The sequence below is a fragment of the Diachasma alloeum genome, unplaced genomic scaffold (genome assembly GCF_001412515.2).
Source record: "Diachasma alloeum isolate Michigan unplaced genomic scaffold, Dall2.0 Dall_scaffold_00192, whole genome shotgun sequence".
NCBI classification, from domain to species: Eukaryota; Metazoa; Arthropoda; class Insecta; order Hymenoptera; family Braconidae; genus Diachasma; species Diachasma alloeum.
In genome coordinates, this window is record NW_021680357.1 from 2,441,857 (window position 1) to 2,459,555 (window position 17,699).

Sequence of the window (17,699 nt, forward strand, 5' to 3'; positions counted from 1 at the left end):
TCAATTAATTATCATAAGACATCTAGACAATATTTCTCCACAATTTTCGCCGTTTAGCTATCCATATGTTACGAGGAATTGGTGAATAGAGGAATTAGAAACAATTGAGCTTCATGCAAGTTCCCTATTGCACTTTTTAAATTATCTCATCAATCCTCTTCCAAAAGTAAACTTTCTAATTTTTTTCAGATTTGTAAAATGTTTTTTAACGGTTTAATATTGAGATTTAAATTGAGACCTGCAAAGTTTCTCTCTATATAGTAAAAAAAATACGGAGGTTTAAAAATTTATCTGTGAATCAATCCACTATATATTTAATACAAGAAATCAGTGCCCTTCGACATAGAGCAACTTAAATAATATTCTCGTATTGGATTTATAGGTAGGATTAAAGTAATAACTCTGTGAATTTAATTTGACTGTGACTCTTTAAGCAGTCGCACGTAGAAGACGCATCTCGATCTTTACTCTAACTCCGGCTGTCGGAGACTAACTTCAGAAAAATAAGGATCACTACATTGGACCACTTGAAACGCATCTTCTCTTTATCCTTTGTTCTATGTTTTGTTCATAGTATTCGTAGTCGCCTACCATGTGAACGCCACGTAATATAAACACAGTTTTAAGAACCTCAGTCTGAAGAATTATATGTGGTGGCACTGAAATGTGTCGAGCTGTGTAGAGATTGCTTTTTGAATACTATTTCATTCCATGAAATCCAATATCTCGTAACTATAAAAAAAATTGAAATAAGAAGATGCAGTCATCTCTTCTCTTCAAATATCTAGAAAAACCCTTTTCTCTTTTCTTTAAATGCCTGGAAAAACATTAACACAATACAGAATTTGAAACATGAAACAATACTGAATTGTCAATGCGATCGACAATAGCACCACAGAACAGTAATGAGCAAAGGTGATACCTATTTTCTCGGTATTCCATTCGTATGCATTGGAGGTGGATTTTTTAGTTATTTAAATTCATGCCTTGTTCGTTGGTGGGTGGAGAGAGGAGGATTAGATCGATGTGTCTTTCGAGATGTATTGAATAAGACATTGTGATGGTAGCTTTGATGATTTTATTTCGTTTCTTGTGTAGGTTTGACGACTTTCAAGAACAGCACGTCTGTCGTGGAACTTGTTATGCTTCTGTGCTCTCAGGAGTGGCAGAATTCATTGCAGAAACATGCAGGACTGGCGTTTATCGAACTTATCAATGAGGGGAGGTAAATATATCAAAAGAATTTTGGGGAATTAACCCTAGTTTGGTCACCATATGAGAACTTGCGACTTGGTCACCTCCGCAGGGAATCGTTGCCGTGTTATTTAGGCCCGAGCGTTGCCGAATTCACTATACTGCCCGGGCGCGTTTAGCGAGACTTCGGCAACGTCGCACAACGGGCAATTTCATTTAACGTGGGAAAAAATTGCCCGTCTGTTAGAAATAATTTTTTTTCTTCAGGAATTGTGGATATAAATAATTTTAAAAAATATTATAATTTTCTAGACACTTGAATTGACGCATTCCAATTTTTTAGGATTTTTCCGCTCAGCCAGTCAATGGTAAGAAAAAAAAATCGACCTGCGGCGTTTCCCTCCTATGGTGACCAAACTAGGGTTAAGGATGTTTAGCCATTGTCAGCAAATCTTATTTTTTCATGTTCACGAAAAATTCTATAATTTTTTTGGCTGATAGCAGAACATATGAAGCTAACTTCTTTGATGTTAAAAAAAAATTAATCGCAATAGTCTCGCCAGAAATAAATGAACAAATTTTTCCTTATTCACGGGCTTTGATGGGATTTATGTTGAAATTTGTAATTCACCTAGTATAAGACTCTAAAAATAGAAATAAAAATAGAAGGTAATGTGCAAAACTATACTAAATCGAATGGCCAGAAAAAAATTTGGGGTACCCGCGCACAAAGAGGAAATATTTGGAAGATTCCATCCCATATAAGCGCATGTTAGCCCATGCGTTGGGTGCATTTTGTCCACTCCATTTCTGAATAATAAACGTGGGTTGGTGGATTGAAATTTTTACAAGATAAAAGGAATAACTTCATCTTTCAGCTGAAAAAAAATCAATTTTTTTTTAATACTTGCGATTTTGGATAAACAACATTAACTCAGTGGAGAAGTGGTCAAACTTGTCAAGTAAATTTGTTCCCATAAATTTCTGAAAGAATTCCGAAACAAAAGAAATTTCATTTGATCATTTCGCCAGGAGTTTGTGGAGTTTGTCAACGAACATTTGTATTGAATGGTAATTTTTCCCATTAAATTTCACAGATTACTATCCCATGCGATGAAAGATCATATCGTACGAGTTGCAAATGAAGCTGAATTCATTCTGAACAGAATGAGAGCTGATGATGTCCTTAAACACGCAGATTTCGAGGTAATTATGACTTTCAGTTCTCAAAGATGTTATTTGGCACAAAATACGAGTAGATCTCATTGAATCGTGTCCTTTCGACAGTCACAATGTGCTCAGACACTTCTGGACCGACGAGAAGAAGAGAGAATGTGCGATCACTTGATAACAGCAGCACGAAGACGAGATAATGTTATTGCTAGTAGACTCATGGAGAAAATTCGAAACATCTTGTCGAATAAGCACGGTGCCTGGGGGTACACAGATCCAATGGCTGCCAAGTGAGTATTCTTCGTAAAAATCGTCGAATCATTGGAATAATTCAGTAGTGAATAGATGAAGCGTTAGGTTTTCGAAGATTTTTTTGAAGTTCTTGTAGCTGTTCACGTATGAAAAAATCCTGTGGAGAATTCGAACATTTTCTATAGGATTTTTCTGATAGGATTTCCTATCGGATTTCCCACAAAATTTCCTATAGGATTTCCTATAGAATTCGCTATAGGATTTACTATCAGATTTATGACCCTAATCCTGACCCTTGTGACCGATTGGTTTCGAGTCTCAATTTTGTGAGTTACTTTCTATAGAAAGCCCTATAGTGAATTCTATAGGAAATTCTATAGGAAATCCCACCAGAAAAATCCTATAGGAAATGTTCGAATTCTCCGTAGGATTTTTTCATACGTGTTATTTTTCCATAAAAATTATTCCCAATAGTGCATTTCGATACGAGTGCGTAATAGTATACAGAGTGTCCCAAAATGGATATGAAATATTGTTAGGGTAGCTCAAAGCGGTTGTTTGGAGGCGAAAACTCAAATGAAATTTTTGTCTTCGACGCTTTGTTTATGAGTTATCAAGAAAAAGGACGGCTAATAGTTCTTTTCATTCTGGTAATCTAGGGAAAATATTGATCGCGTTCGTCAAACTTGAAAATCTCCAGAAAAATAATGAAAAATTCTGATAAATATTTACATTTAACCCTTAAGTGGTCGCATCGTGAGGGAATTCCCGCCAAACCACACGCAACCCATAGGTCGCCACTGTAGAGCGAGTGAGATGCTAGAAAAGCGCGACTAGTTAAGGATTAAGATGATAGATCTTTGAGCCCTCAAAAATGATGATTTATATATAAATTCGGTAGGTGTCCGAAACTCCTAGGGGAATTAACATGGGAAAAAAGTGCCCGAAAATCTAGTAACTCTCAGAGTGAAAAGATCTATTATGCTAAAAAGGAACGCGTTTTCTAGGGATATAACTTGACCCTACCTTAGTCACCATATGAGGGAAAACCCGCCGCGCGTCTTTTTTTTTAAATTACAATTGACTGGCTAACCGGAAAAATTCAAGAAAATTTGACTTTGTGAATTGAAGTGTCTAAAAAATTATAGTCATTTTTAGAGCAATATATTTCCCGAAATTCCTAAAGAAAATAAATTATTTCCAACAGATGAATTATTTTTTCCCATATTAAATGAAATTGCCCATTGCGCGACGTTACCGGAGACTCACTAAACACGCCCGGGCAGTGTAGAGTGAAGTCGGCAACGCTACAGCCTAATTAATACGGCGGGGAATCCCCGCGGAGGTGACTAGAGTGGCAGGGTTGCGTTTGGTAACTAGATTAAGGTTAAATCTCAGAATTTTTGCGCTTCATGGAACTCGAATGAATTCTCATTTTTGACTATCATTCCGCGTTACATTGTCAATATATTACGAATCAAATCATTGAAAATTAAAAAAATAAATCGTGAAAACAATAAATACTTAAAGATTGACGATTAAAGAGTTGAGTACAAGACTATTTCAATCCTTGAGTTCAGTGCAAGAATATTTTAAAGCGAATTAAACAATTGAAGAAAAATTACTCCTCTCAAGTAAATATGTTTCATATATTATAATTTTTTTTCTCAGTGTATATAGGGTAGCAGGTGCCTGTATCGCTCACCCATATTTCTCAGAATTGGCTGAGAATTTTTTTTTATTATGCAAATATTTGATAACAACAAGTAATTTCAACGGAAATTTTCAATTTTCTCCTGTGGAAAAATCGTTAAAAAAATCTAAATCATTTCCTACCGAATTTTTAAAATATTTCGCCCCCAGAATTCAAGATTTTTCAATTTTTCAGTTGGTCCATAATTGAATAGAGTGCGAAATATATGTTCGTTATACATTTCCACATCCATTGCGACCTTTTCGAAAGCAGAAAAATATTTTCATCAGTTATTATTGACTACTTTATCAGCCTTCGCGTTTGTGGGTAATTCCGCCCAGAGTTTGTGGCTAATGCCGCCCAGGGGGCTACTAGACTCTGCAGCTAGAGGGCGGTCGAGTGACAGCTCGATTGTTTGGGGTAGTCGGTGGCCACTGGAACATCGGGTAAATTCAGGATAATTTATTATTATTCACGTGAAATCTTTCTCAAAATGGAGCCAAACAATGGAAACGAAGGATGAAAATCAGAAAAATTATATTAGTTGGTCTGCATTGCTTAAAAAAGTCATCAAAACAAGGTGGGCGGTATCGTACGAATGCCGGGCGGTATTATCCTCAAAGTTCGATTCCATCGCTCACTGGCCGATGGCAATTGAATTACATAATTAAATATGTTTAATATTAATAAAAAATCTATCCTTTTCACATCTTCGAGTAAACACCTCGAAGAACTCATTTTAACCGTTTATAACTCCTTGTAGAGTGCGAGGCTGGAAAAAAGACTCATTTCCCTGAGGTGGACGGTGCAGGTACCTTTTCCCCTAGCGTCCAAAAGACGTTCTCCCACAATACCATCCATGCCCTTATCTTCGGAGATATCAATCACAAACTCGTTTTGAATTCCCTCGATTCATCTCTTCACAGCTGAATTATTTAATCTCATATACTTCATGCATGTAAAGTGTCACGATACTCACCTTTATCAAAGTCTCGACGAACTTGACAGATTAGCTGAGTACTGGAAGCTGGACGCCTGGGAGGACGATGCAAGGCGACGTAAACGCTTTGTACACAATCCCCTCGGATCTAGTCATCCCGAGGCAACCCTCAAAGCAGCTCTGGAGCATGGTGCCCCTGAGGATGCAATTCTCCAGGCACGAGAGGAGTTCCATGCCCACTTGGCAGCGTCACGCGCTCATCAGCAACAACTCCAGTCCACTGATCTCATGGACGATAGCGAATTACTGTCCGATGATAGGGATCTTGATAGCGACTTGACTGGTACGTCAAATTTAATTATGAAGTTATTTATTCGTTCAGGAGGGAGAGAAATTCCGTAATTATTTGAGACGATTTATGCTCAGGTCCAGTTAACATCAGCACTAAGGGAAAACTCGTTGCTCCTGGTATTGTTGCACCTGGCATCATCTCTATAACGTCCACTGAACTTTATTTCGAAGTTGATGAGGAGGATCCTGAGTTCAAGAAAATCGACAGTGAGGTAAGTGGAGCAAATCATTAATTAGAATTCGTGAGCGTAATTGAGATTATTCAAAGGGTGTTTCAATACTCTTTCTTAACAATACTCAGACAATATTCATCGTGATGAATATTTTTTTGCGAGTGGAGCATTTGGAAAATGAACTGATGGTTTGTCTACCGAATTGAATATTGAGAAAACATTTAATACACGCGAATTTGATTTGGGAATATTTAAAAAGCGAATCGGTTGAGCAGAAATTGTCAGAAGATCCATTTCGCGGATTATTCTGGTGATTATGAAAATGGTTTGTGCTCATTCTTCTTGAGCCATTCAGTTCTGAGATATTTTTAAAATGTGTTTCATTGAGAGAAGCACAGGTTTAAGAAAAAAACGTTCGATTATTTACGAAATATGTCGAGAATAAAACAGTTTAGTAGAAATTAGCAAGAAACCATGAATGCTCAAATTTGCTAGAAAAACGTAGCGAATTCGTTAGAAAATTCTATTAAACTTTTTATTAGTTTTTGGATGATTCACTGAAAAATTCCTCCGGACATCTGCGCATTTCTTTACGATTGAAAAGAAAAACAAGTGCAAAATAACCATTCGGAAGCATATTACTAATTTATTAGCAAAAATAACTATACTATATACAATCCAAGATCAATTTCCTACTTGTTTTAATGAAAATGAAGAAAAACGAAAGTGAAAAAAACTTCATGAAAATTCATCGAATTCGTCGTCGACGAATTCTTATAGAAAATTTCCCAAAACGTGTATAAAAAGATGAAATTCTACAGATTTTTTCTATGAAACAGTATCCATCGGACATTCTCTATTAAAAAACCCGCAGCAGCGTTGCAGAATTCATCAATATAATCGGCCAAAAACTAAAAAAAATTTCAATAGAAGTTCAATATAAATCCGAAGGACTTTTCCATCGAATTCGATGGGTTTTTCCATTAAATTTTCTCGTGTGACTTTTCTAAGTCTGAGGACTATTATTCTTGACATATTCTCAAAATAAAGTACATAAAATTTATTCACTGTTATGTCGACCCATCACTGTAGATCATTTGCATTTTTATCGATGGATATGTCCACAATTTTCTCAGAATATACGTAGAATTTAATGATCACTTCACAGAACGCAATTAATGTTACAAATTGTGAGAATGAATGCTCTTATCTCATCTGTCCACTCCTGAAATATATCAGTGTGGACAAGTGGCTGTCGTCTATCAAAATATTCCTAACCATGTTTTTAATTCACATGGTGGGGGTTGCTCCATGCACAGGCACGAATCTAGGAAGAGCGATTATCATATATCGGCCGTAGATCTCGCGTTTGTATAACCGAGGAATAAAACAAACAAAGGTAAGGACCCCATGGGGGCCATGGACTGATCTTCAGGGTCGGCAATTATGAGCCTCCTGCGGGGTCCACGCATATCCCTCCATACACAACCCCCCCTTGTCCCTTTCTCTCACCGTTATCTTCATTTTTTTACCTCCCGGCAGATTATTCGGAGTTCTCTTTTACCTTCATAACCAGCACTTCACAAATTTTTAAAAGAATTTAAGGAAGGGTAGGAAATGAAGACAAGGAGAATTAGAGTCAAATCATTGATTGATTTTTTTCGTTTCTCTTAGTAAAATTGGGGTAATTATTTAGAGTTTGAAGATAGTGGCGATCGCCTCATTTGGTTTGAAATTGTAGCCTTAAAGAGCATTTAATCATGGTTTAGTCGGGATTTAGTCGGTGTTTAGTCGGGGTTTAGTCGAGGTTTAGTCAGGATTTAGTCGGAGTTTAGTCAGGGTTTAGTCAGGTTTTAGTTGGGGTTAGGCAGGATTTAGCCGGAGGTTAATCAGGGCTTAACCAAGGTTTCGTCAAGGTTTAATCAATGTTCAGTGGAAGTTTATTTGACTTGAATATAGGTTCTAAATGGTAAAAAACCGAGAAAATTTCCCGGTCCCTTAAGAAATTCTAGGAAACTGATTTTTTTCATTTGAGACAAATCTAGAAAATCATACATTTTTCTGGAGAATTCTCGGATTTTCTGAATAATTCAAGAAAATTATTCACTTCTCTGAAAATCATTCATAACACTTCCGTTATTTTTTCATAATTGTAGGTATTGATCGGGTCACTTTGCAAAATGACGTTGTTACTTTTTCAATCCATATCAATAATTTCGGAATTATCTACAAGACAAGCTAGAAAAATAAAAGAGGTCTTGAAGTATCCAGAAATATGAAAAAATAGAAAAGTTATTTAACAAAATTTCGAGCACAAAAATGATCGAAATTGATTGGAAATTTGTAATTGAAATATCGTTTTTTTTTCTGTTCAACGATTGGTTTTCTGCGAGAGAACAATAGATTCCCCCCCGTCTCACCTCCTACATGCCCACTCCGCCATAAATACTTTAATAAAAAATTGTCATATCAAATATCCCCTCGAATGCCTCTCTCTCTGAGATGATTCACTAAATCGAATGGCAATTTTCCCTGAAAAACACATCTCCTATCTCCCCCAATAATCAATCGAAATCCACAAAAATACTGCATTAAGAATCATCATAAATTACTCCATTGTGAACTCGATAACTCCATTCTCTTTATCGTGAGCCTTTTAAACTAATTTTCAAGAAATCAACCAAAATGAAAATAAAAGCCCACGGGTCCATTCCTCGTGTATCCAGACCGGTTCGAAATTTCAATTCAATGTCGCCCCCTCCCCCCTTCCCCTCCCCCGCCCGGCATCGCTCGATTCGCGATTTTTTCAGGCACTCGTTAGCCCGAAATAAAAATTCGTGTGTAGAAGTGTGAGGAAGAGAGAGGACAGAGAGGAATGAGTGAGGCGCCGGGGCTGTTTCGTAGAAACCTGGGCGATGGATCACTCGATAGTCGAGTCGAGACTTAAGCGATCGTAATGCGCACGCAGGCGGATACTGAATAGTGGCCCCAGGGGAGAGTGAATGCATCTTGTTTGTATTTTTCGTAACGGGGACTCGTTGCCCAAGGATCGCATTTCCATCCCCCTGTCCCATTCCCACTTGCATCCACTCGTCTTTTTCACATTTAATCGCTCATTTATCTCTCTTTAATAAGTTCTTTTTCGATTATTTTTATTTTTTCGTTTTGTCGTTATTTTTTTGGCTTATTTTATTATCATTTTTTTTTCGTTCGTTTTTGCTTGTTATAATGGCCGATGCAAACGTATTTATCGTGATTTATCGTTTACACCGGGCCTCCTCTCTGGCGAATACGTAAAGATAGGGAATATATGCCGTACGATTACGTATCGGTGAATTATTGATTACCGGTTGAGGGCATTGGTGCCTAAAACAAATAATGATACGCCCTTTTTATTTATTGTTTTTTTCGCGATGTGCCGGTGATTGGAGACGCTTGAATGGAGGTTTTCTTAATTTTTGGTGCCAATTCAATTGAGGTTTTTTATTTTTCGAAATTTTTAACGAATTGTTTTGTTAGAGAATTCTCAGACTCAACTTTCATCAACTGTTATCAACACATATAGAAGTTATGTTGAAATTATTTTACTCCGCAGATATTCTTCTGTTATTCCTTGATTTTTTCTGTTATGAGGAATTTTATGACAGTAGAATTTCCATTTTTAATCAGATAGATTGAATTTTAAAGAAGTTTCAACTTTATTTTTATTGGGAATAAAGGATATTGGATATTCAAATATAATATTTGGCTATTTTTTTTCCAGTGAAATGCCTTTCTATTTTTGTAGTCGAATATGAGAGGTTTCATTTGAGCATTTTCAAACCTAAATTCCCGAACATTTTACAGTGATTTTATTAGATAAACTCTGCAGGTCTGAATTTGAATCTCGATATTGAACTGTTAAAAAACATTTTGAAAATCTGAAAAAAATAAAAAGTTTAGTTTTGGAGGAAGATTGATGAATGAAATAATTTGAAAATTGCAGTTATTGAAAATTACGAGCATTTTCTATAAATAAATTATAATTAATCAATTTCTCTCCATATTATAAAAATCCAAATCGACTTCTGGTGATAAAAATTTGGTACACGAGATTAAGACTCTACAATGAAGGGTCAAAATAAGAATCACGAGGGGCAAACGGGTGACAGGGGTCAGATTAAGGGTTATATTGGTCAGAATAAGGATCATGAGGGTCAAATTAAGGGTTACGAGGGTCAGATGAAGGGTCACAATTCACCATAAAAATCATTTGTTCAGAACCGTAACAAATTTATTCATATCCAAAATTTTACCAGAAATCGATTTAATGCCTAACAAAATAAGGTTTCCGGAAGTTTAAACGACTTGAATTATTGATTTATAAACAACGAATATTTAAAAAATTAATAATTTTGTACAAAATGGCATTTTAATGAACCTAAATATTCATGATTAAAAAAAAAATTTATCATGTAATTTAATTGATAAATTTGATGATTAAAAAAGGTTGAATCTATAGTATGGTCTCTACCAAATTGTAAAAAATACTTGAATATCTTTAATAAAAACCATGAGTCAGTGATTTGAGGGCAGAAATATTCATTTATTTTCTTCAATTAAGCTTTTCCATCTTTTGAAATTAAAGAAATCAGTACAAATGCATTTTTTTGTTTCACCGAAACAAATTTTGATGGTTAAAGAATGTTAAAGTTCGTCCCACGTGAGAAGCAACACTTAAAAAATTCCACTGCAATGTGGAAAACCGTTTTAGAACTATTTTGATGGTGCACAGAATAAAAGTGGAGCATGAAGATTGACAGGTGGGCGTTATCCCATGTCTACACACCATAGATTCTCCACCGTTGTTCAATTTTTTCCCTTAGCAATGCATATGTATGACATCCCCGCGGCATTTGATGTATTGCCAAGTGACGTTATAATAATGCAGCAATAATTACTACCAGGCTCGTTTCACGAGCGTGCACTCTAAACTATACTTTCGTGTCATTACTCCCCTGGCCACAGAGTTTTATCAATACCCTATGATCTTAAGGTGATAAATCATCTAATGGTAGTCACCCGTGGCTTCTGGTTGGCATTCTGTCAATGACCATTTAATGCGGTATTTATTTATCTAGTATTTAGTGAGGTACAGGTATTTTCAAATTATAATAAGGAGTTAATTACCATTCCTCGTCTGTCATTTTCACATTCCATTCGATTGCTGTGATTTTTGTGAGTTTATTCATAAATGGAGTAGTTCTAGAGTTTGCAAAACAATCATGCAAATAAATTGTAAAAATTCTGGACAGACATGGAGGAAAAATTCTAATGTTTGAAACATATTTACTTGAGACAAGTAATTTTTCGTTTACAAATTAATTTATCAATTTCCGCATTATGTCGAACAGTACTCTGCGACAAAACGGGCAATCTTTCCCTACACGGAGAGAAATATTCAATAAAAATTACTGAACAATTTACGTAATCCGCAATAGGGAATCGTTTTCCGGCAATTTTTATAGGAATGGAAGAGAAGAAATTTGAAATGTTCAGTGAATTCTGAGGTTCATCACCGAACAAAGTAGGGAATTGTCACGTAATTTTTCCCGAAGAAGTAAAATCTTACAGAAACTTCCCGACTTATTATCCCTCTAACATCAAAAATTCTTGAACGTTCAACAATTTTTATGAAGCTGGTGAGTTATTTCTACGTTCCGTACTGGGGCAAAACGGATCGTCCCTTGTTGAACTTTCAGTTTGAACTCCCCTGCCTTTTTATGGAACTTCTGCAGTAAATTGTGGGGCTGTGGAGTGGGGGAAAATATCAAAGGTTTCGACACTCCGCTGCATCCTTTGAAAAATCGAAATCTGCAATCCTTCAAAAATCCGATTTAAAAAAAATCGATTCCCCACTTCTGAGTGGCAGGAGACAATTATGACCTACAAAATCAGATTCCTGAGGAAAAATCGCGCGGAAAATAGTATTTTAAATTTTTTTTCTCGAAAAACGAAAGTATTTTTCAAACAGGAAAAATTGTTCTTGAATGAAGAGACAAGATTCTGAATTCTAGAGACCTTTGGATCTCAGAAAATCTTTTCCTCTGTACACGTATTGGTAGCCAGAACGGTCAAGAGGCACTGCAGCATAAGCAGAAGGCAGTTAGTTCTGTAAACATCCATCAATTCATGGGGCTGAACCCTTTGGGTTATCGCAGCATGTAGGTGAAGTGCGAGTGAGTGAGTGAGACGGTGAAACCCTAAAGTATAAAACATTCAACGTTTGTAAAGCACCTTTTACCGAGCCATGAGGAAGGCGTGTTCACTTCCAACAAGGCAGGGTAATCACTGCTATTAGGTTGGACATTACTCTGGTGGTCCGCCAATCTACCTAGCACTCCATCATATCGAGAACCTTTGGCGATGATAACTGTAGTGGAAATTACAATATTTGAGGTGGAAGTTCCACAAGAACAACGTCACTTGTACTAAGTTATTGCATTTTTCACTAGAGTTCTGGTGAAAATTCCGTAAAGGTGAATACTCCTCAAGAGATTATTAGAGATTACTAGATTTCAGGGATAATTTTTTATAGAATTTTTAAAAATCATAGTTTCACTAGAATTTCAAGAAATTTTATCATTGAAATATTAAATTTTTGCAACAAAAATGTTCAATCTTAGCGCACGCATCCCATGTTTGGTACAAAAATCCTTTTTTGATCATTGTTAACAATTGTTTTTTACGCCACAAGTAAGACTTGTTTGAAAACTCTGCTGTTTTCTCTCAGAGCATCCCCTCATATCCACTCTCCTATTCTTCATTACACGGAGAGAAATATTCAATAAAAATTACGTATCCTTTCCGTAATTCCGGAGCGAAATATGGTTGTAGGAAATTTTACGGAACTGTCACGGAATTTTTCCAGCGCGTTCCGCAATTTTTATCTGAATATCCTGTGAAAAATTACGATACCGTCACTTGAATTTTCTGAGTCGATTCCGTAATCGATCAGTGGATTATGAGTTCCGTAATTTTCACTGAACATTTCTCTCCGTGTAATATCCAAAAATTATTACAAACGATGCAAATCAGCGTCAATTCAATAAATGAACCCCCAGAAACTTTATTACACGGAGAGAAATATTCAATAGAAATTACCTTTCCTAATTTACCTTAAATTACCGGAAAAAAGACGTAAAAATTATGTTTCGAAACGTAATCTGGGAGCGAAGTAAAATTCAATAAAAAGTGTCAATTGTCACGTAAATTCTACGATCTGTTCCGCAAAAATTACTCATCCGTCCGACGCCTCACGGCTAGCCATGAGTCACCGTGAGGGGAAGATTTTAACAACACGTTCCGTAATTTTTCCGGAACTTTTCGTAAAAATTCTTAAACATCCAAGAATTTTCATGTTCTGAGGCATAATAAGTCTTGAAGTTTCTCTTAGATTTTACAACTTCCAGAAAAATTACGTGACTTTTTCGTATTTTTTCGGTGACAGACCTGAAAATTTACTGAACGTTTCAGATTTATTCTCTTATATTCCTATAGAAATTCACTGAAAACGATTCTCGCTTGCGGATTACGTGAAATGTTCCGTAATTTTTCTTGAATATTTCTCTCCGTGTAATATTGATTTTAACGAAACCCGGCGCCTGAAATCGCGACCGAGTTACATCGTCAGTTGGGCGTTCACTTCGATCGCGATCCAGGGATGTGACGGATGGCGGCCACCTGTGGATTCATTCACTAATCTCCTCGCTAAGCAAACAGCCCGGGCGCACCCCGTCATTACTGCTGACGGCGTAAGTAGCCCTCCTGGGTTATCCCCACTCCTTTTCCGACCATTCATTTTTTTTTCGTTTGTTTTCACCAAACTATCATCACCATACCTCTTCCAATATTTATCGTGCGCACCCACGTTCCTTCTCACTCTTTATATCCACCTTTCGTGAGTTTTAAACATACGTATTAAAACGCCCGGATCATTTTCACGTCACCACACCATTTCGCCACATTGATTTTCGATTTCTGTCGGTACAATGGTGGGTCATTATCTTTAACACCGGTTGCCATCATTTTTTGCCAATTTTATTGGCGGACAGCAGCTGCTTTTTCGAAGCAGCTGAATTGTTTAACAAATTATTGTTCATGTGACGGTATAACGTCATCACATATCAGAATGATATTGTTGGAATACGTGAGGAGAATTTGAATGAAATTATTGAGAGTGAAGATGTCTTCTTTATTAAAGTTATTGGTTTTATGGAAACATTTTACTCTCATTACTGTTGTTCAAAGATATGTCGAATCTTTTATTTCAAATTTATGAAGAAACGTCCAATTGAATCATTTGTTGTTCAGTTAAACACAGGGAACTTCATGAATCAATGGGAAAATTGTGAAATAGGATAAATTAAGCTGAATTGTTTAACAAATTATTGTTTCTGTGACGGAATAACTTCATCATATATCAGAATGATATTGTTGGAATACGTGAGGAGAATTTGAATGGAATTAACAGTAACGAGGATGTCTTCTTTAGTTATTGGTTAAAATTTTCTCAATGGAGAAATTATGAAATAGGATAAATTAACTTAATAATGAGTTAATTCTGAGCTGAACTGAATTTTCGATGAATACCTATAAAGCTAAAGGGAGTGGAGTAATTCCCATGGAGATTTTCTTTTAGAACGAGAGCATTTATTCATCGCAAATTCGAAGGAATGATTTTTTTTTTATTGAGAGAATATGAAAAATGTGCCATCAACACAGTCTTATGGCACCACGTTTTCAAAAATCACAAAAAAATAATCGACAATGGAATAAAAATCCAAATGCTTCACGAAAAATGAAAGATAGATCGCTGAGAATTAGTGGCAAATCCCTGAAAATCAAAACTTGTTTTTCTCTGTGATTTTTATTACTCGTAATAATTGATATTAAAAAGGAATTCCATCAGAAAAAAATTGTCAAGAGCACATCCAACGTTTTGAAGGAAAAAAAATCAACCTCGAGAAATGAAGAACAAAAAAAGTAATGGTGAAAATTATTGAATGATTTTGATAAGTCGAAAAAATACAAATCTTCACGATAATTTCCGCGGATGAATTTCTAACTCACAACCCAGTAACTCAAGACCAGCAACTTACCTATGAGAAAGTATTTCAGAGACGATAGCTCAGACGCCACGTGCACCCCATAATTAATGATCCATTGGATCGTTTGTTATCCGATGCCTCTTGGTGAGCAGCTGGTTATTTCGTAGAAATCGAGATCGTTGCACTTTATCGCAGTGGGTAAAGTGTAATCTACCTGTGGGGTCTGTGTAAGACAGATTCACTATTGGAATCTTGATGGACTTGAAAATTATTCATGTGATGTTTCATCTTTGTTTTTTCAATGTTGCATTAAAAAATTAACCGGGTAACGTGTAATTGACTGAGTTACGGCTGATTCCTTCAAGATTGGGGGACAGCTCCTGGGTCTTGTAATTGATCCGGAGAATTGAATTTTTCATTTTCTTTGCGGAATTAATGACCTCAAAATTCGTGAACCTGTGGATACTTAATAATTCACATGCAAATGACTCATAATTCAACAGAATCAATTTATAATTCGACCGGAGATTCCATCGATAGCTGATGCGTTCAAGTAAATAAATCAAATTAGTTGAATTATTGATGTTGCTTAATTGATCGATATTCCAGACATCTTCATTAATCAATAGTGCATTCATCTCGGGAGACGAATAGAATAAATCAGATGGTGCCACAAAGAAAGCAAAAAATTTAGATTTTACACTGAGAGAAAAACAAACGAGTTCTCAAACAAATCTTGTTTGGGCAAACAAAATCGTTCGTTGAAAATTACAAAAACAAAAATTCAGTAGCAAAGCGGTAAAACGGTACAAGTCAATTTTGACTATTAACCCGTTTCACTGAATATCTCGGACTCTAAGGGAGATGGCAAAATTTTTTTATACCTTTTTTTATAGAGCCGATTGAGAGCTAAACTCAGCTGGGAGATAAGTCGACTTAAACCGTTTTACCACTTATTCGCTACTGAATTGTTTTGTTCGACTTTGAAAGTCTCAAACATGAATAATTGTTCTGCTTTCAAGAACAACGAAATATTTGGCTCGAGAAGTGGATCATCCACACAAGACGCTGCCTGTTCAGAATAAAAATATCTTTTACAGAGGGAAGTTTATCAACAAATATTTTGTCCCTAAGTTGCAAGATAGCTATCACATCATTATTGTTATTTCATTTAAGAATTCATTTTTTGTCTGTGATTAATGCATAGCTGAAACAAGAACTAACAAATACTTTTACGACACTAGGCCTGATAAACCGCGATTCGAGCCCAGTGACATAAAATATTGAATATACGACGGCGATAAAAGTATTATCTGACGAATGTGACTTTATAATCCGAGCCGAAGGAGAGAATTATAATGACGTGAGTCAGATAATACTTTTATAGACTGATGAAATGTACTACTTTGTCACTGCTGTTACAATGTACTACTGCATATGCACGGAGAGAAATATTCAATCAAAATTACGTATCTTTTTTGTAATTCTAGAGGGAAATGTGGTTGTAGGAAATTTTACGGAACTGTCACAGAATTTTTCCGGAGCGTTCCGTAATTTTTATCTGAATCTCCTGTAAAAAATTACGATACCGTCACTTCAATTTTCTGAATCGATTTCGTAATCTATGAGTGAATTGTGATTTCCGTAATTTTTACTGAACATTTCTCTTCGTGTGCTTTTACATAAAGACTTTTTTTCTTTGCGTGTTCTGGTGGAATTTTTTTACAATTCTTTTCGTATAAAAAACTTGAATCACTGAAATCATTTCGTAGCTTCAAGCGATGATCCATACGTGATTAATTAATGATTACCACACGTGGGTGGTATGACAACGTTCCCAATGGCATTTCTGGAGAAAACACCACCAACACGAAATTAAGAAAGAAACAAAAAACGAAAAATAAGGGAGAAAAATTGAAGAAAAAAGGAAGAAAACTAAATATGAAGAAGACAAAATATGCAGGTATCAGTTGTGGCGAGATGAGGAGTGAAGATAGGCGGAGGGAATGGGAATGTGCCTTGTGACCCGTTTGGTGGATGGTGGAAGGTCCAGGACGAGACGGGAATGGAGAAGCTGTTGGGCCGAGGACCATACGTATCCCATAATTTAGCGATTATTTTGACATGGGTATGAACTCCTGACAGGTTGTTGGCCTCACTCGCACCCTCTAAAATCTGAAATATCGCTATTTAAATGCCCACTTACCTCTGACCTAACTAACAATGGGAATTGTTTTCAGACTTTTTCGAGAATTATTCGAATTCCCCTTGATTTCTTCATTTTTGCTTCTGAAGGGTCATTTTTGCTTCTTGTATTCGTCAAATGCGAAATTTCCAATTTGTTGGGTCAGGATAACTAATGCTGGACTCAGGAGTTCGAATATGCTATTTATGACACCAGGCCCGATAGATCGCGATTCTAACCTCGCTTCGCATTTCGAGCCTTAGTGACAAAAATGAACAAGGGGGAATGTTAAAGTCGCGTATTAAGGTATTTATGGTGGGGTGGCCATGTAGGAGGTGAGGCGGAGGGAAATCTATTGTTCTCTCGTAGGAAACCAATCGCTGAACAAAAAAAAAACGATATTTCAATTACAAATTTTTAATCTATTTCGACCATTTTCATGGCTATTTCAAGGCATTTTCAACCATTTTATTTTTCTAGCTTGTCTTTTGGATAATTGGAAAATAATTAATATGGATAGAAAAAGTGACAACGTCGTGCCGTTCGAGGTACAAGTTGGCAGCACTGATTCACTCAGCTGTTATGTTCCTTCCCGTAGCGAAATGTATCATCACAACTCCATTCGTATTTGCCGCGCTTACCCCTCCAC

The 17,699-nt window shown here is 36.2% G+C and overlaps 1 protein-coding gene across 1 annotated transcript in view; it reads left to right on the forward strand.

The window, feature by feature from the left end:
• LOC107048433 (neurobeachin) overlaps window positions 1-17,699 on the forward strand; it is a 600,659-nt gene that overhangs the window by 482,065 nt on the left and 100,895 nt on the right. Inside the window, exons 26-30 of the mRNA XM_015271593.1 lie at window positions 1,099-1,225; window positions 2,292-2,400; window positions 2,482-2,657; window positions 5,303-5,595; window positions 5,679-5,815. Coding sequence (XP_015127079.1) covers window positions 1,099-1,225; window positions 2,292-2,400; window positions 2,482-2,657; window positions 5,303-5,595; window positions 5,679-5,815 — 842 coding nt within the window. The remainder of the gene's footprint in view (window positions 1-1,098; window positions 1,226-2,291; window positions 2,401-2,481; window positions 2,658-5,302; window positions 5,596-5,678; window positions 5,816-17,699) is intronic.